General features: G+C 45.5%; 1 protein-coding gene across 1 annotated transcript; it reads left to right on the top strand.

Annotated features, from left to right (window-relative positions):
* The first annotated feature begins 308 nt into the window (after positions 1 to 308).
* LOC135239205 (two pore channel protein 1-like) lies at positions 309 to 18,378 on the top strand. The gene is made up of 27 exons (XM_064307724.1): positions 309 to 996; positions 2,543 to 2,676; positions 3,381 to 3,557; positions 3,857 to 3,970; positions 4,178 to 4,308; positions 4,574 to 4,662; positions 5,086 to 5,120; positions 5,206 to 5,264; positions 5,499 to 5,598; positions 5,975 to 6,091; positions 6,585 to 6,709; positions 7,228 to 7,276; positions 7,455 to 7,518; positions 8,000 to 8,044; positions 9,193 to 9,249; positions 9,752 to 9,805; positions 11,176 to 11,248; positions 12,168 to 12,275; positions 12,751 to 12,822; positions 13,164 to 13,253; positions 13,618 to 13,733; positions 14,681 to 14,727; positions 15,086 to 15,154; positions 15,423 to 15,519; positions 16,508 to 16,647; positions 17,321 to 17,401; positions 17,570 to 18,378. Exons 1-27 carry the CDS (start codon positions 828 to 830, stop codon positions 17,621 to 17,623), a joined length of 2,466 nt encoding a protein of 821 aa, XP_064163794.1. The 5' UTR covers positions 309 to 827; the 3' UTR covers positions 17,624 to 18,378.
* Positions 18,379 to 19,406: the final 1,028 nt, after the last annotated feature.

The raw sequence follows: 19,406 nt of genomic DNA, 5'->3' as shown, positions 1-19,406 counted from the left end.
TTTTGCACAACAGCACGCATCCGATCGAGTGACCAGGACGTCTGACCCAAGTGCCTGACCGCTGAAGCCCTTCGTTTTGTTATAGCGGGAGGTTTTTTTTAAGGGGGTACAGACGGACTCATCTCAATTTGAGGCGATATGGATATTCAGAGCTGACAACCTGGGCTCCGTGGAGCTGAAGACTGGACTTCCCCACGTGGATTGGGCCCACATTTCTCTCCATCACCCCCTCTTCTCTCTCCTCTCTCTCCCTCTTTTCCCTCTCCTCTCTCTCCTCTCCCTCTCTCCTCCTCTCTCCCCTCCCCCTCCCTCCCTCTCTCTCCCTCCTCTCCCTCTCCCTCTCTCCCTCTCTCTCAGGTAGTTTAAGAACAGCAGCTCATGGCGGATGAATAAAATCCCCATTGTGGGACCGGGCCTCGCTCAGCAGAAGCGGGAATCGCCTTCGGCAGCGTTTGTCAGCGGTCGTGGCCCCGGAGGGACTTGCGTCCGGCCAGCCAGCGGATCCGGAGCGCTGGGATAAGGGGCCGGAGTGAACCGCTCGAACTTCGCGCGGAACGCCGCTGGACTCGGAGCCGCTGGACTCGGAGCCGCTGGACTCGGAGCTGGCGGACGATCGCAGGCTTTGCTGACGTCGTCTGCGCGTGGCCGGGCTTGCCTCAGGTTTGACTGTATCCCCCCGTGGTTCCGGTGTGAAGTCGCTGCCTGCTGTCCCATTGGCTGTTACACAAACAATCTCTGTGTTTAGAAAGACCATTTGGGCCATCTGCACGGCTCTAAAACCAGGATTGATTTGATTTTTTCGATCGACTCATTGACTGAGACTCCTGATGCCCGTTTCTCTGTTAGCGTTAGCATCAGCATTAGCGACGGCCGGTGAGACGGAACCTTCAGCCATGAGGGCGGGAGGGACTGTTAGAGACGGCGTGAGGGACACAGAACTGACGCAGGAAACTCCCGCCCAGATCTCCTCCTACTGCCTGCAGTTCGACTCCACTGGTACAGTATGATACTGATGAAGCACAGATCTCCTCTTCTTGCTCAGAGCTGGACTCCCCTGGTACAGTATGAAACTGATAAAGCCCAGATCTCCCCCTGCTCAGAGTTGGACTCCCCTGGTACAGTATGTTTATATGTGAAAAAGTACAGCACACATTGGCTGCTGTGTGAACTGGTAGTAAGTTAAGCCCCCATGGTCTGGTATCTGTTAAGGCTTTGTTCCGATGCATAGATGGGCCCCACAGTCTGGTATATGTTAAGGGCCTGTTCTAGTGCATGGATGAGTCTCAAAGTCTGGTATCTGTTAAGGCTCTGTTGTACTGGTGCGTGGATGGGCCCCCATGGCCTGGTATTGAGTGCAGACTGTGCCAGTCTTGACTGTGACCGGCAGCGTTGCCGGGCAACACACAGCCGGCTCTTGTCGCCTAGGAAAGGGAGGGTTTCAGTCGGCTGGGGTGGCAGCCTCTCCCCACACACCAGTGGTACCTACTGGTGGACTGGATAAACTGCTAGTCCGTCTTGTTAAGATGCACATGAAGCGTCTTCATTCAATTCATGTCTGTGTGAGCTGGACTTGTGAACTACAGTGTGATAAGAAGCAGAGTGTGCTTGGAAGATGAGAACGTGCCTGTCTGTGTGCTCTCCTGGATCAATTACAGAGGTTGCAGTAATGAGCACTGATTAGATATGCCGTGAGTAATGGTCAGGGAACTACACTGGAAAATAAACACAGGGGTGGACTGTCGAGGAATCAGAAATTAAAAGTCCTGCCACATGTTTCTTCCACCCATGCACTCATCCCGCTGATTTCTATAATTAGTTTTACCCCCTAGCTGAAGAAGTGTGCTAATTACCAAATCCAGGTGGTTGGAACAAAATACGGGGAGGACTTTTACTTTCTGAACCTGGATTTTCCATCTCTGATTAAACCACAAGGTGTCATGCTGAAATCCCTGGTGAATAACAATCTCAATTTCCCTTCAGAAAATATCCAGGTGCATGTTTATAATGGATAATTGTGTCTATAAGTCAAGCTTAGATGAAGATTTCATCTGCTGTGAAACACTAAAACACACAAACACATACCACTAGGAAAGATCTCCAGCTGTTCGTGTACCTGAATCAGAGAGCATTGCCTGCTGGGAGTGGTCTGCTGTGTTTTGAATGAGTATACTGAGAGTACAACTGCTGCATGAGGATAGAGTGATGTGTAATGTCTGTGTATTTACCATTCAGGGTTGACAGGAACAGATCTTGCTCCCCCTTGTTGAGTCTTGTTTTCTACCATGAAATTCAGAAGTTTGCTCTCTCTTTTTCTCCTCGCTGGCTAGCAAAGTTTCTGAAGAGTTTTTCCGTTGTTAAAACTGTAATATGAAAATCTTGCAGTTACGTGAGGACAACTTGTGCTCCAGTTGCGTTCGCAATACAGGATCAGTTTTATGGTAATCTGGGTAATCTGGCTGGATCTTTTATTTAAATCTGGATATTGGATTCTCGATCTGGTTTGGGCTGCTAACACCGGCATTTGCCTCGTCCACTCTGATAGGTGAGGTTGGCGGCTATGACATCATGAATAACGTGGTGATACCCACGCCCGGGCTGTGGGACTACACGTCCCAGTTCCGCACCCTGCGCCAAAGCTGGGAGACCAACTACCAGGAGGCCGCTATCTACCTACAGGTAAGCAGCATTCACCTGCGACCTTCAATGTGCCTGCTCAGGTGAGAGGAGTCTAGGGGAGTCAGCTATCTATCTGCAGGTAAGCAACGTTCACCTGCAACCTCTAACACTCGCGTCACCTGAGGAAGACCACAGGAAGCCACTGTCTACCTGCAGGTAAGCAGCGTTCAGCTTCAACCTTCAACATGGCTGCTTCGGTGAGGAAGACCAGGGGAGGTAACTATCCATCTACAGGTAAGCAGCATGAAAAATATACTTCATAGTTTATGTTATTTATTGTCAGTTTCATGAATTTTATTTTATTTTATATACATAGTATAAATGAGAAATCCAGTTTAATAAAATTGTATCCTTGAAATTTATGTGAGGATAATACTGTATACAGTGTGGTGTAGTTGGACAGTATAACATTCATAATGTGGCTTTAAAGGTGTTGAAATATGCACCCATTTCTTACATTTTATTATGCCATCTAATCCCAGTTATTACCTTTCACAAGAGCTCTTGGCACTGACTGTTCCAGCAGTAATTATTCCGTAGCTACAGTGGATAATATTGGAAATGGTACAAGAACAGCTAATGTGTCCAATTATGAGATAGGTAAGCTTTGTGCAGGATGATGTCAGCTAAAATGATAAAGCAGAGCAATTATGATTGGACGACTGCTGGTCACATGACCATTGGGCCACGTGTGTGACTGACAGGAGGGGGAGAACAACGACAAGTTCCTGACGCACCCACGTGACCCCAAGGCTCTGACAGCCTACCTCGCGGCCCACAATCCCCTGTTCTACGCCATGGAGCTGCTCCCGGGGCTCCTGCTGATGGCGCTGTCGCTGGCCGAGGCCCCGGCCGTACCCCGCCTTCAGCTGGACGTCTACGTACGTCCCGCCCTTCCCCCGTGCCCCGCCCATGCTACTACACCACCCTTAACGGACATCAATCATTTTGCCCAAAACTTCTGTTTTTGTTCTATGGAATAGCACCGTGGAATAGACATTACTCACAAATCTGGACCCCTTCTTCATTTCATCCTTAACATTGACTTCCAGATTCAATGAACTGAAGATTTACTTTTGGAGGAAAAACATTATTTTTTAAACTGGTTTTGATAATAGCTGAGTTCCACAGACGTTGTTTGGGGAGAGAAGCAGTGACGTGCTGTGGTCCTCCCCCGCAGGTCCACACCACCCTGGAGCTGCTGGCGCTGGTGATAGTAGCGTTAGAACTCTCCATAAAGCTCAGATGGCTGGGCTTTCAGGCCTTCACCTGCCACAAGAGGATCATGGTCAAGGTAGCGTGTGATGTCATCATCCCGCGACAAATTTTGCAAATCTATGTGAATCCATGCACTGGGCTCCCCTGCATTTATTATGAGTAATATGAATAAATTATGAGTGCTTCCTGTTCAGTAAGCCACACCCTGTAGCAATGTTAAGTGTGCAGTAAGCCACTCTCCTTAAACCTGATTGGACTCTCTCCCTCCCGGACTCTTGGCCAGACCTGTGTTCTGCTGCTCCAGTTGGTGGAGGCCATCGTGGTTCTGATCCGACAGACGTCTCACATGCGAGTGACCCGGGCCCTCCGGCCCATCTTCCTGGTGGACTGCACGTACTGCAGAGCGGTGCGCAGGTGAGGCAGCCGCACGCCCTGCTGAGATCCGCCCCCCCCAAGCCTCTTCACTGCCCCCTACTGGAGAGTTTGTCATACTGCATCACACATAGATCACAGAGTGAAATGGACACAAATATGCCTGTAGTTGTGTTTGAATCAATGTTTTGCTGAATATTGGGGTGCAGTAGTGTTGCCACGGGGGAGGGGGGTGTCCATCACCTCAAAATATGCTGTAGACCTCCAATTTAAATGAAAGCCCATGTTTAATCTCCTTCACCGCCAGGAACCTGCGACAGATCTTCCAGTCCCTTCCGCCCTTCATCGACATCCTCCTCCTCCTTTTCTTTTTCATGATCATTTTCTCCATCCTGGGTGAGCCCCTCATCACACACTCATCCCAGTCACCAGTTATCACAAGTCTGCTTTTTAATTGCTCCATTCATACTTTTTAATATGTGATTAGAATGTTCTTAACTGAACATTCTAATGCTTGAAAGCAGTGGAGTTCTAGAACACTGACTTAGAATTTTGAAAAAACATTCTAAAAAGCCTACTTGTCAAAGAGTTAACACCATTATTTGTAATACAGTTTAGAATACATTGTAAATATGCAATAATTATGCAGATTTATGTACAGTAGATGGTACTGTTATTTACCAACACACTAACTCTCTCTATATTGTGTTGATTTGATAAAGAATCATATGTGTAGTATCTGGCTTTTTTTCTTAAATGTTTTCATGTTCAGAATACCTATAATATATCCTTCAAATACCCTGATTTTTTCCTTTGCAGGTTTTTATTTATTCTCTCCAAACGCGGCAGACCCAGTGAGTACTGTGCTTGGACCGGATGTGTTTAGCATGTTGTGTCTCTTCCGGGCAGATGAACAGGTTGTGTCGTGTCTTGTTACAGTACTTCAGCTCGCTGGAAAACAGCATCGTGAGTCTGTTTGTGCTCCTCACCACAGCCAAGTAAGCCCCGCCCCTTCCTGTTGTGTTCACGCTCATTACAGGACAGTTTTAAAAAGCGCTGTGTCACTCTGTGTCACTCGTGAAATAGTGCTCGGTCCATCCTGTGTGATTGTGTAATGGAAATTTAAACACAATCAGGTCTTTTTTTACTTGTTTAAAAAAAGTGTTTTATGTGAGAGTGCTGTTCTGATATTGATTAATGGCTGATTCCTGGCTTCTCGGGCTCGGCTTCAGCTTTCCGGACGTGATGATGCCGGCCTACTCCAGGAGCGGCTGGTCCTGCGTGTTCTTCATCGTCTACCTGTCCATTGAGCTCTACTTCATCATGAACCTGGTGGGTGTGTCCCACGCTCTGAGTCACTCTTATGACCCCAAAAAGCCCCCCTTTTCAGCTCCTAGAAAAATGCTGCCAGTTCAACTTCATTTTAAAACTTTAAAAATCTTTTTTTTTGTGGTCGGAGCTGAAAAAGTGTGTGTTTTGCTGACGTTTTTAATCCACCAGAGGGATTAGAAGGGGAGAAGCGCAAGCTTGAGGTACTGAGGGGCAGCAGCTTAAAAAGAGGAAGCACCACCACACCCCAGCTCACCTGCAGCACTGATACACCCTAACTCACCTGCAGCACTGATACACCTTAACTCACCTGGTCAGGTGTGGGAAAGCGGGGCGGCTTAGAGCTGCGGGTCCTGCTTATCGCTGCTGTCCGTTCCAGCTCCTCGCGGTGGTGTTCGACACCTTCAACGATGTGGAGAAGATGAAGTTCAAGTCGCTGCTGCTGCACAAGAGGTCAGCCATCGACCACGCCTTCAAGCTCCTGGTCAGCAAACAGGTGAGGATCAGTGGGTCCACCTGCTTAGAGGTACAGAACTGACACCACCCACTGTGTTAGTCACAGAGCTGACTCCACCCACGGTGTTAATCACAGAGCTGACTCCACCCACGGTGTTAGTCACAGAGCTGACTCCACCCACTGTGTTAGTCACAGAGCTGACTCCACCCACTGTGTTAGGGTCACAGAGCTGACACCACCCACTGTGTTAGAGTCACAGAGCTGACTCCACCCACTGTGTTAGAGTTACACAGAGCTGACTCCACCCACTGTGTTAGAGTTACACAGAGCTGACAGAAGCTACTGTGTGTTTTGCAAATGTATTTAAGGCATGAAGACAGCAACCAAGCACATTTTCCAATGTAACATACTAAAGTATCCCATGACTTACTTGTATTCAGTAAATTGTGCTCAGAAGCATAAGGCCTAGTCAGTAGAGATAGGTAGTGCTTTGCTGCTGAAGTACAGGAGGGCTTTGCTGTGTCCATTTCAGAGCCCCAGCACGGTGTCCCTCAGGCAGTTTGACGGGCTGATGCGGTTCTACCAGCCGCAGATGGCCGCCCACGACCGCTTCCTCACCTTCAAGGCTCTCAGCCGCTCTGACGGCCCCACGCTAAGGTTCGACGCGCCCTCACACCCCATCTATCCTGCACACGCCCTGCGAGCTTGCCCTGCCCCACGCTCAGTTTCGACACGCCCTCACACCCCATCTATCCTGCACACGCCCTGCGAGCTCGCCCTGCCCCACGCTCAGTTTCGACACGCCCTCACACCCCATCTATCCTGCACACACCCTGCGTGTGTTTAATCTTAGTCTCTAGGGAAAAAATCACATGTTCAAAAACTATGTGTGTTAAAAAGCCACGTGTTCAGAAACCACATGTGTGAAAAAAGTCAATCAAATGTGAAAATGTCGAGTTCCCATGTAACATGATCTTTTCACATTTTTTAATTTGCATGTGAACAGGCACATGAAAAGACCCGTGTCATTTTCCAGTGCTTGTGTTTTTTGGATTACAGGCACCCGTTGGGATGCATAGCTATGTGTCAGTAGCAGCTCTGTTTAATGTTTGTTCTGAGACCAGCGGTTCTCCTCACAGCTCACACTCTGAGGTCATGGCTCCATTTTGTTTCAGCCGGGAGGAATTCTATCACTTTTATGAAGTCATGGGCCTGAAGTGGACGGTGAGCTGCTGCTTGCTAGATTTTCTTTGAAATTTACTCTCTGCTACCTTTTGTTGTTATGTTCACATACTGTGTGTGTGTGTGTGTGTGTGTGTGTGTGTGTGTGTGTGTGCATGTGTGTGTGTGTGTGTGTGTGTGTGTATGCGTGTGTGTGTGTGGGTGTGTGTGTGTGTCACAGGCACAGCGGAGCAGCAGTCACTGGTTCGACAGCCTTCCACACACCACCGTCCTCATTTTCAAAGGTGACTGATGTTATCAATGACCCATGACACCATGGAGTTTTACCACAAAGCGACAAACTCAGGCCCCATATTTGGCATTTACACAACAACATTCTGATATTTCTCTGAGAATAACTCCTTAGGATGACCTACAGTTTTGGATTTTTAGCATATTGCAAGTTTGTAGTCTGAACCTATTCAGATTCCTTGATTACAAAAGCAATGCCCCATGTCTGAACCCTAGTTCTAGTTCCAGTAATCATACACCAAACATTTGTTTATAGAAAGTATTTATTGTATCTGTGCCTCAGTTTCAAGTTCTGTGCTGTACGCCACCACAGATGCATTGTAAACAAATAGACAACCAAAGAAAAAACAGATACCAGTTTATGAATTCCCTGCTTTATTACTTAGGCTTATGGAAATATGCCTTGGTGTTTTTGAGAGAAGCTTGAGATGCGGTGCATCATTGATCTATATTTTATTAAAACGTCTTTCACAGGAATTCGAAGATTTGTGAAATCCAAAGCCTTTCAGTATGGAATGTGTAAGTTCTTTAAGCAGTTCCTTCATTTTTGTGGTCTGGTTCACAAGCTATTTGTTTTCTGTTTGTGGGAGAGCACCTCCCATACCAAATACTTTCTCCAAGTACTGTGCAGCCGAGACATTGGTCGTGTACTCCTGTCAGAAGTAATGCTTCTGAAAGATTACAAATAAGAGGAACCTGAATTTGTACCTTGGACAATGAGATTTTTTTCTTTTCTAGCCAATTTTTTTATATGTCCTTGCTCTCGATCTCAATTTAGGTTCCCAGTCTATTCTAGGTCCTACTCTGCTGCAGCAGCAGCCTCTGCACAAAATGTCTTTTCTGCAGAAAAGCCCTCATCTTTAGAAAAGCTCTCATCTGTAGAAAAGCTCTCATCTGTAGAAAAGCTCTCATCTGTTGAAAAGCTCTTCTCTAGAAAACCTCTCGTCATTTAGAAAGGCTCTCCTCTAGAAAAGACCTTCCCCTTTAGAAAAGCTCTCTTCTGCAGAGAAGCTCTCTTCTGAAGAAAAGCACTACTCCGAAGCGCACCCTGCTTCTTCTGCAGCCCCCCAGCTCAGCTGCGCAGTCCTTAAATCTGGACGCACTGTGCCTCACGCGCAGCTGACGCAGGAGTTCTGCAGACGAGCTGACCAATAAAATGAGCCGTTCTTCTGCGATGAGACCAACTCGCTGCCTGAAACCCCTCCCCTCTGGTCGAAGCCCGGTCAACTGCGTTCTGTCCAGCAGTGCCACTCAACACCAGGACAGTCAGAGTTTAACACCAGACTCTGCACGGAATGGCAATGCTAATGCGATTTACACAGAAGGAGTCTATTTCGTTTGTGCACTATACAAACCCAACGTGATCTCAACCTGTTTGTGTATCATACAAACCCAATATGAAATCAACCTCTTTGTGTATCATACAAACCCAATATGATCTCAACCTGCTTGTGTATCATACAAACCCAATTTGATCTCAAACTGTTTGTGCACAATACAAACCCAATGTGATCTCAAACTGTTTGTGCACCATACAAACCCAATGTGATATCAACCTGTTCACCTTTCAAACCCAATGTGATATCAGCCTGTTGGTGCACCAGTGGGATCTCAGCCTGTTTGTGCACCAGTGTGATATCTCCCTCGTGCTCTCTCTGTGCCTCCAGACGTGGTGGTAGCGGTGAATGGCGTGTGGGTCCTGGTGGGAACGTATCTGGTGAACAGTAAGATTTCCCTCTCCCTCCATTGCCCGAGATATTTCACAGTTAGATGCTCACAGGCAGGCGTTTAATAACTCTTCTTAACTTTAATACCAGTGGGGCTTTATCTCCATTCAAGCAGTTCACATGAATCACACCTCTACTTTGAGTGCCCGGAGAGTATTCTAACACATACAGTAAAACTGTGCAATTTATCTCTCTTGAAACAAATATACTTCTCTAATGACCAAGTGGAAATGACTGTGATTCGTAGGTTACATTATTCTGTGGACCATGTACTGTATGTATGGACTGGTATTATAAAGAGAATCGTTTTTTGTTTTTTCAATATTTCTTGAACATGCTTGTTCAATGCACCACTCTTGTTTATGTATGATGGCTTAATTATTAATGTAGTTTATACTGTAGCTTTTACATAGTAAGTATAACTTTTCTCGTCAATAAAAGCAGCAGATTTGATCGAAGTTAAGTAAAGCAATCTTCTGTTCTGATGTTTTCTGTGCAGACGTTTCCTCCTGGTCAGCATTTTTTCCCTGGAGTTACATAGTCTTCCTCAGCAGTAAGTGACTCCACATTTCCTCCTCTTTTAGCCCTTATCGTTTTTTACATTATCTTTTTATTTTTTGAGTTTCAGTCAAACGTGCATTGATATTAGGCGCATACTTTATCTTAACACCTCAACACTTTGAGAGAATTGTTGTCATAAAAAAAATGTGATTCTGTTTTTTGTTTTGCTCATTTGTTTTAAACCTAACCACAAGACAAAATTCCAGATGTGTGCATGTCCAAGATTTCAATGTTCAAGACTTAAAGTTTGTTGCGCTAAAATGTTAGCAGAATTGTACGATGGAAATTTTTATCACAGAATATCACAAAAAAGGCGATAAAGTCATACATCTTTGTTCAGATGTCGGTTGTTAGCTTTGGGATTCAAACTGACTGGCTCCCTACTATCTTGGGTAACATTCTTAAGTGGTGGAGAGGTTCTTGCCTGTCGCTGGTAATGCCAGGCTTCTTGCATATAGCCGTAAGCAATAGCAGAGCTGTTAATATTCAGAATTACTGAAGTAGGCATGGTATGACAGTGGACAGTAGGTTGGTGATTAAATCTAGTGTGTGAATAGTAATGTAGAATTAACTGGAAGACCAAAAAAATGATAATTTGCACATTTTCACAGTCTAAATAAAACCAAATGCAAATTCAGTTCCTTCTGCTCAGCTTGTCACTTGTTTTTAATTTTAACCTCTGGAAGAATTATGTAACCAACGCTGCTGGTTGAGTGTGGGTTTGTGTGTGTGTGTGTGTGTGTGTGTGTGTTTGTGTGTTTTTGCATGTGTGTGCATGTGCATGTACGTGTGCATGTGTGTGAGTGCGTGTGGGTGTGCATGTACATGTGTACATGTGTTTGCGTGTGCATGCTTGTGTGTTTTTTGCTTGCTATGTCTGTATGTACCCCCTAAACAAATTGTCGACCTGTGTCATGGCTTCAAGCCTGGTGGATAATGAGTCATGACGAGGCCACTTTTTTGCAGTTAATGGGGTGGAGATCCTGTTGGAGTGAGGGTGCTGATTTGTAATGTCTGTCTGCCTGTTTGCAATTCATGTAGTGAAAGTATTGATTTGTAATGTCTGTCTGTCTGTCTGTCTGTCTATCTGTTTGCAGTTTATGGTGTGAGGTTGTTGATTTGTAATGTCTGTCTGTCTGTCTGTCTGTCTGCCTGTTTGCAGTTTATGGAGTGAGGGTGTTGATTTGTAATGTCTGTCTGTCTGTCTATCTGTTTGCAGTTTATGGTGTGAGGCTGTTGATTTGTAATGTCTGTCTGTCTGTGTGCAGTTTATGGTGTGAGGTTGTTGATTTGTAATGTCTGTCTGCCTGTGTGCAGTTTATGGGGTGAGCGTGTAGATTAGTAATGTCTGCCTGTTTGCAGTCTATGGGGTGGAGATCCTGTTGAAAACCTCGGGTCTGGGCCCTGTGGAGTACTTCAGCTCTGGGTGGAACCTGTGAGTATCTCTGCCGTGTTTACACAGAGGGCTCTTTGCATATGCTGTGTGCCTTATCTGGGTTCCTCCGTTGTAATGCGGTGTCAGTGACTGTTTTCTGTTCACTGTAAGTTACTGGATAGCAGGTGTGCTGCCGGACCACGTTTACTAGCCCACGTGCCCCAGTAATATTTTTCTGTGCCCCACTAAAATGATCATGACAAGTAGTAACCACTGTCACTGCCAAGCAAGCAGTTAGACAACTAAGGGGTAAAAAAAAAAAGGCAGCTGTATGGGTGCAGAAACGTGATTTTCTGGGATGTGAGAGCTGGGGCCTGGGGTCTGTGCCCCAGTGGAGCTTTAAATCAAAGCGATGAAGGCGCACTGATGGACGGCTGCAATCATTTATTATCAGCCAAGACATAACCATAAAACCGCAAGAATATGATCCAAGTTCAGTGAAAAGGAGAGGTAATATTTAAATTGAGTTTTTAAAAATGTGAATAATTTCCTATTTTTATTAAATAAGCTTTTGGACGTGGCTCATAGCTGGGGGCTGTGCTGTAGAGCAGGGGTACGCTCACCAGACTGGGTTTCCAATATTTCCCTCAATCGTAGATACATGTTTTTCTCCCAGAATAATGGCCCCTATGAAGAGGTTGACTACGGTGGTAAATCCCGTATTGAAAGCACTTCAGAGGGGAAGGCAACCCTTCAGATATCAGTGCCTCAGTGTTCACAATATCCACAAGTCAGAAAAATTCCAGAACATACTGCTACTTGATTTCAGTCTCCCGTATGAAGGCGTTAAGGGACGTGGCCAAGTGCATTACTGTGGCAACGGATGTTCTTTACTGTGATGTAGCAGGAGATCCTCCAGTAGGGGTGGAGCAGAGGGGACAGGGGGGAGGATCTGAGCGCGTGTCTGTGTCTCGTCCAGGTTTGACTTCCTGGTCACGCTCTTCGCGGTCCTGGGCCTGGTCGCCGTGGCCTTCGATGTCGAGCCGTTCTATTTCATCGTGGCCCTGCGGCCGCTGCAGCTCCTCAGGTGAGTTTCTGTGAATCTCTCTGTGAATCTCTGTGAGCCTCTCTGTGAGTCTCTGTGAATCTCTGTGAGCCTCTCTGTGAGTCTCTGTGAATCTCTCTGTGAGTCTCTCTGTGAGTCTCTGTGTCTCTGTGAGTCTCTCTGTGAGTCTTTCTCTGTGTCTCTGTGAATCTCTCTGTGAGTCTCTCTGAGTCTCTCTGTGTGTCTCTGTGAATCTCTCTGTGAGTCTCTCTGTGTGTCTCTCTGTGAGTCTCTCTGTGTGTCTCTGTGTCTCTGTGAGTCTCTCTGTGTGTCTCTGTGTCTCTGTGAGTCTCTCTGTGTGTCTCTGTGAGCCTCTAGCCTCTCTGTGAATCTCTCTGTGAGTCTCTTTCCTCTTCAGTTAAAGCCTGAAAAACCATGTCTCTGTAACCGGAGGAGACTCACCCCCTCTCCCCTTCCCCCTTACCCCTTCCCCCCACCCCACCCTTGTGTTTTGTAGGCTGTTTAAGATTAAGAAATCTTTCCGCATTGTCTTAGACACCATGGTGGAGCTCCTTCCCCGGATGGCCAGGTAACGCCCCCCAATGCATGTAGCCTACTGCACCCTGCGCGAGGGTGGAAGTTAACTCGGGTAACTTGCTTGGTGTGTCAACTGACTGTTTGGGCTGTGTGTTTTGTGTCTGTGGTTCCTGTTTGGGCTGTGTGTTTTGTGTCTGTGGTTCCTGTTTGGGCTGTGTGTTTTGTGTCATTTTCATTTCTGTGTCGACCACTCCAGCAGGCTCATTCTGAGCTCTGATTGGTCAGGTGTTTTGTGTGCCTGTGAGCAATAATGTGTTGTGTTTTTGTCTATGATCACTTGTCTAAGCATATTAGGGTCTGACTCAGTAGAGGCCGATGTTTTTAATCTCACAGTTTGGGACTCACCCTCATCATTTTCTACTACTCCTTCGCTATTGTGGGGATGGAGTTTTTCGCCAACGTCGTCTACCCCAACTGCTGCAAGTGAGTATCCACGGTAACGGGCCGCGTTCGGTCAGACGCGTGACGATGCGAAATCCGCCCGCCCCCTCCAAGTCCCGGGACGTCGGTGCTCTCGGACCCCTCCGTCTCGCTGCGGCGGCTCACGAAGCGGAACGCGGCGAGCGCCGTTTCCGCTAGGGGCGCTAACGTTCGAAGCGCCGCCGGCAGGTTGAAGCCGTTAGCAGCTCCGTTAGCGCCGCCGTGGACTCGGGGGTTTGTGGGAGTGTAGAGATTAGATGTCAGGGTGCAGTTTATGGATTGGTGCGGGAAGTGGGTTGTGGTTAAAGATCCATTTTTAAGGTTTTCTCCAACCTCCCACCCCCCCCACCCCCCTGCCCCCCCTCAGAAACAGCACAGTGGCAACGTCCTACCGGCAGATCGCCATCACCGTCGGCAACCGCACTGTTCTGGATGAGGGATACTACTATCTGAACAACTTCAACGACATCCTCAGTGCCTTCGGTGGGCAATCGCACATACAAACCCTGCATGTAAAACAAGAAAACACTCACACACACACACACACACACACACACACACACACACACTCACACACACACACACACACACACACACACACACACACATACACAGCCCACATACCACACACACACACACGTACACAGACACAGACACAGACACACACACAGGCACACACACACGCACACAGACACAGAGACACACAAACACACACACACACACACACACGCACAGGCACACACATACACACACACACACACGCACAAAGACACACACACACACACACACACACACACACAAGCACAAAGACACACAAAGACACACACATACACACACACACACACACAAAGTCATTTATACGTGCACAGTGAGATCATTCCATCATTGCGTGTTTACAGTCCAGAAGAGCTCATTGACAGCAATCTTGTCTACAGTACAGAGACAACGGCTAGCTGCTATTCACACCTCAGTGGAAATAGGTGGTAACACTTCACAATATGGTCACATGAATTAGCATTAACAAATGTAGTACTTAACATTAATTAATGATGTAATACATACATTAATTAAGCTTGAAATTTAGTTAGTAGGTAACAAAAACATTAACTATCTAATGTATTAGTTACATGATTATTTATAAACTTGTAAAACATAGGATAAACTTATAATTAGTTAACCATTAAGAAATACATTAACTGTTTCTTTAATCCCAATAGGAACTGGAATTATCTAATGTAGTTGTTAACATGAATTAATAACGTACAAACACATTAACAAAGCTGTACATTTTAACTTTTCAGTAGTTAGTAGTTAAAAACTACATTAGTTAATGCCAATTCATGGGACCTTATTGTAAAAGTGTTACCAAAATCAGTGATCAGTGGATAACTCTTGAGTAAAGATTTCTTTTTTGTTTTTCCTTATTGCAGTCACACTGTTTGAGCTGACAGTCATCAACAACTGGTATATTACAATGGTAAGGACCATTGTATATAGATTTGATTTTCTTCACTGTGGAAATAATGCTGGAAATGAAAGGTACAGTTTCACTGCTTCACTATCAGTCCAGCTTTAGCGCAGGCATGTGCTGTGTGCAAACACACAGATCTGTGATCAGAGCGCAGTAACCCAGCACCATGTGTGATATCAGGTATTAACTCACTGAGTACTGATCTGAGATCAGCGCTGCTGGGGGAGTGGGCAGCGAGTGCTCTACCGGTGGGTTCTCCCATTGGCTGTTCAGCATGATCGGGAATAGTTAGATTCTACATCTCTGGCCTGTGATTGGCGACTGGGCATGTACAGATGACAAGTCCTTCCCCCCCTCCCATTAGGAAGGGGTGACATCACAGACCAGTCATTGGAGTCGCCTTTACTTCATGACCTTTTACATCATCACCATGGTGAGGCAATCTTGCACTCCTCCATTTTCAAACTTGTGTGTTTTTCCTCTATTGTAATGATGTGTGCTGTTCATACAAATATTTTTTTATTAATCTATTGGCTGTGTAGTTTCTTTGTTTTCTCAGAACAAATTTGTTTGGCCTTGCAACTGGTTTAAGGGTCTCTCTTTAGCAGTTTATGACAACAAGGTTCTTAGTCTATTTGCTCTGCTGCCCCCTAGTGGTGTGAATAAAGTTGACAGGCTGATTCTTTGGATCTGAACCACAGGTTGTGATGACTATCATTGTGGCCTTTGTTCTGGATGCCTTTGTCTTCAGAATGAACTACAGCCGCAAAAACAGAGAACCAGCGGGACACCCAGGAGGTCTGATACTGTGTGTGTGTGTGTGCGTGCGTGTGCGTGCTAGTGTTTGTTTGTGTGTGTTTGTGTATGAGACTGTGTATGTTTCTGTTTTATGTTCATGCACAGATAAAAAAGCAATCTTGTATGACTGAGCTCAGATAATAATAGGATGGTGTTTCTATGTTAGATGATAATGGATTTGGTTTGATTGTGCTCAGATGATATAGCGTTCGTGCGACATATGGTAATGGCACTGTGTTTGATTGTGTGATATATGATAATGGATGGTGTTTGGATGTGTGGTAAATGATAATGAATCGTGTTTGGATGTGTGGTAAATGATAATGGATGTATTTGATTATGTGATAGATTATAATTGATGGTGTTTGATTATATGATGGATGATAATTGATGGTGTTTGATTATGTGACTGATGATACTGGATGGTGTTTGATTATATGACAGATGATAATGCATGGTGTTTGATTATGTGATAGATGATACTGGATGGTGTTTGATTATATGACAGATGATAATGCATGGTGTTTGATTATATGACAGATGATAATGCATGGTGTTTGATTATGTGACTGATGATAATGCATGGTGTTTGATTATGTGATAGATGATAATGCATGGTGTTTGATTATATGACAGATGATAATGCATGGTGTTTGATTATGTGACTGATGATAATGCATGGTGTTTGATTATGTGATAGATGATAATGCATGGTGTTTGATTATGTGACTGATGATAATGCATGGTGTTTGATTATGTGATAGATGATAATGCATGGTGTTTGATTATATGACAGATGATAATGCATGGTGTTTGATTATGTGATAGATGATAATGCATGGTGTTTGATTATGAGATAGATGATAATGCATGGTGTTTGATTATGTGACTGATGATACTGGATGGTGTTTGACTATGTGATAGATGATAATGCATGGTGTTTGATTATGTGACTGATGATAATGCATGGTGTTTGATTATGTGATAGATGATAATGGTGTGGTGTTTGAGGTGGAAGTGTTGCGGGAGGAGGCTCTGTCCATGTTGGAGCTCAGTAAAAAGACCTACCCCAAACGCTCCAACCTGAGCTCCCTACAGGAGGCACTGCTGAGCATCGAAAGCAACAGAGTGGGTCCCTGTCCCTTTCCACACACACACACACACACACACACACTCACACACATACACACACTCACACACAAACACACACACACACACACACATTCATATTCACACGCACAAACACACACACACACATTCATATTCACATGCACAAACACACACACACACACACACATTCATATTCACATGCACAAACACACACACACACACACACGTTCATATTCACATGCACAAACACACACACACGGATACACACACGTACACACACACACACACATGGATGTGCACGCATGCACACACACAAACGCAAGCATGCACACACACACACACATACATTCATATTCACACGCACAAACACACACACACACATACACACACAAACACAAGCATGCACACAAACACACACATGCACACTCACATGCGCGCGCACACACACACACACACACACTCCTTTTCCTCACACATTCTCACTTGTTCTGGTGAAAATATCCAGGCACTGTGACTGACACCATTAAAGCAATGTGTTGTGTGTTTTAATATATTTCTGTGGATAAAGGACATGTGAACCACACTAGTGGGATAAAGACAGTTACTCTCTGTTCATCTCCTCTCTCTCTCTCTCTCCCCCCTCTCTCTCTCCTGCTCTCTCTCTCTCTCTCCCCCCTCTCTCTCTCTGCAGCTTGCCTCTCTAGTGTTTGTGGGTCGACGCTCCCGCACTAAGACTGACCTGAGCATGAAGATGTACGAGGAGGAGACTCAGGTGCGAAAGAGGAGGGAGTCGCTGGTCGTACAGCCTTCTGGCTCTTCATAGATATGGGATGGCACCCCAAAAATGTCATGCTCACATTAAAGAATGGACATATGTTACAAAATTTGGTGTTTATGAAATATAGACATTTTGACTTTCTCTCTCTGCTTTTTTTTTCAGGAGTGGTATGTGGAACACTCTCAAGGGGGCCCACTTCACCCTCAACAAGCATGATACTGTATGTGGACAGAGAAACGGACAGCCTGGACACCAATAATATTCACCAGGATACGGAGAAAACTCCTATAAACTGTGGGCTACAGGCTAACTCCCCCAAACTGTGGGCTAAAGCTAACTCTCCCAAACTGTGGGATACAGGCTAGCTCCCCCAAACTGTGGACTATAGGCTAACACCTCCAAACTGTGGCTACAAGCTAACTCTCCCAAACTGTGAGCTACAGGCTAACTCCTCCAAACTGTGGGCTGAAGCTAACTCTCCCAAAACTGTGGGATACAGGCTAACACCTCCAAACTGTGGGCTACAGGCTAAACTCCCCAAACTGTGGACTAGAGGCTAGCTCCCCCAAACTGTGGGATACAGGCTAGCTCCCCCAAACTGTGGGATACAGGCTAGCTCCCCCAAACTGTGGGATACAGGCTAGCTCCCCCAAACTTTGGGCTAGGATGCTGGATGGTCACTAGTGCTCTCCCCTGAATTCATGGACTAGAGGGCCTGCTGACATGGCACTCTCCTCTTACATGGATGGATGCACAAACCACTTTCCTCAGACAAGTGCTCATCACTGTGTGTCATCTTAAATCCTGGAAGGGCTCAGTTTTCCCTGACCGATGGTGCGGTGGGCAGGAACGCAGACTCTGGTGTGAGCATCTGCTCTGGAGTTTCTGTGTGACGGATTTCTCAGGTAATGCTCAGAGACAGGTCATGAGTTTGCATTCAGGCGGCCATTTTCAAAGAGCAGTCCCCATGGGGATGGGTGGAGCTTGCAGCGCTGAACATTTCTGATTGGTCGAGTACTCGTAGCGTTTGTGTTGTATTTATTTTCCGCCATTACCCGCCATGTTTGAAAATATGCAGCGCAAACCAATTTATTTTCATAATAACTTCAAATCAAACTTGTATGTTATGCGGCGCAGTAGCCTACTTTTGGTTATAACCTGTCAACGTCTTGGAATTATAACGTGTGCTCTTCTGTTCTTTTCTTGCTTTAGTATTCGTTTTATAAAATGCTAAGCATTCGTGCTGGGACAGCATATTACGTAGGCTACCAAAACATTCAAACGGATTAATTCGGTTGCTGAATATTTTCTTCCGGATTTTCTTTGTTAGCCCGTTGTAATTGACTCAAAACGTTTGATGCAGTTATGTGAGGTAGGCTATGCGGTAGTTATGCATAATTAACATTGGTGATACAGTACAAGCAAACTGGAAATCACCTTCCGCACTTTTTATCCGGGTAAAATAACAGGTTAAAAACCTTTAGCTTTTTCAGACTGCCGTAATTTTACTCAATTTTACTGCCATTTTTCAATTCCACGAAAAGACCAGGAAGACTATGGACTCATTTATGGTGCATGGTTCGCATCTGGAGGGCACACGTCGCTGCTCGGCTAGCAGTAACTTCGAAGGAAAGCAAACGGTGGCTGTACCACTACTAATTTACATTTTCACGCAAGTCCGAGTTTTCGTTCTATTCTTGTCATTTTGCGATTAGCCTATATGGAATTGACGACGAGAAAGTAATAAAACAGCTAATTGTTTACAACGTGTGCATGTTTTCTGCTGTTAATGAATGTGTTTGAGAGGATATATGAAAATCAATAAATACAAAAGTAACCATATATAGTTGTTGGTAACCCGTTGTATATAAGTGGAATAAACCCCTCCGGGCTGTCCCGGTTATTAGAAAATAATGTAGGCTACTTCGGTGGTAGTATGGGGTTACAGAAGAACTCATATGACAGATGGACCGACGACAACGTCAGTGGGCTAATTTAC

This window comes from Anguilla rostrata, chromosome 14 (assembly GCF_018555375.3).
Source record: "Anguilla rostrata isolate EN2019 chromosome 14, ASM1855537v3, whole genome shotgun sequence".
In the NCBI taxonomy this organism is placed as follows: Eukaryota; Metazoa; Chordata; class Actinopteri; order Anguilliformes; family Anguillidae; genus Anguilla; species Anguilla rostrata.
The sequence above is the reverse complement of the archived record's forward strand: the minus strand, read 5'-3'. Positions and strand labels throughout refer to the sequence as shown.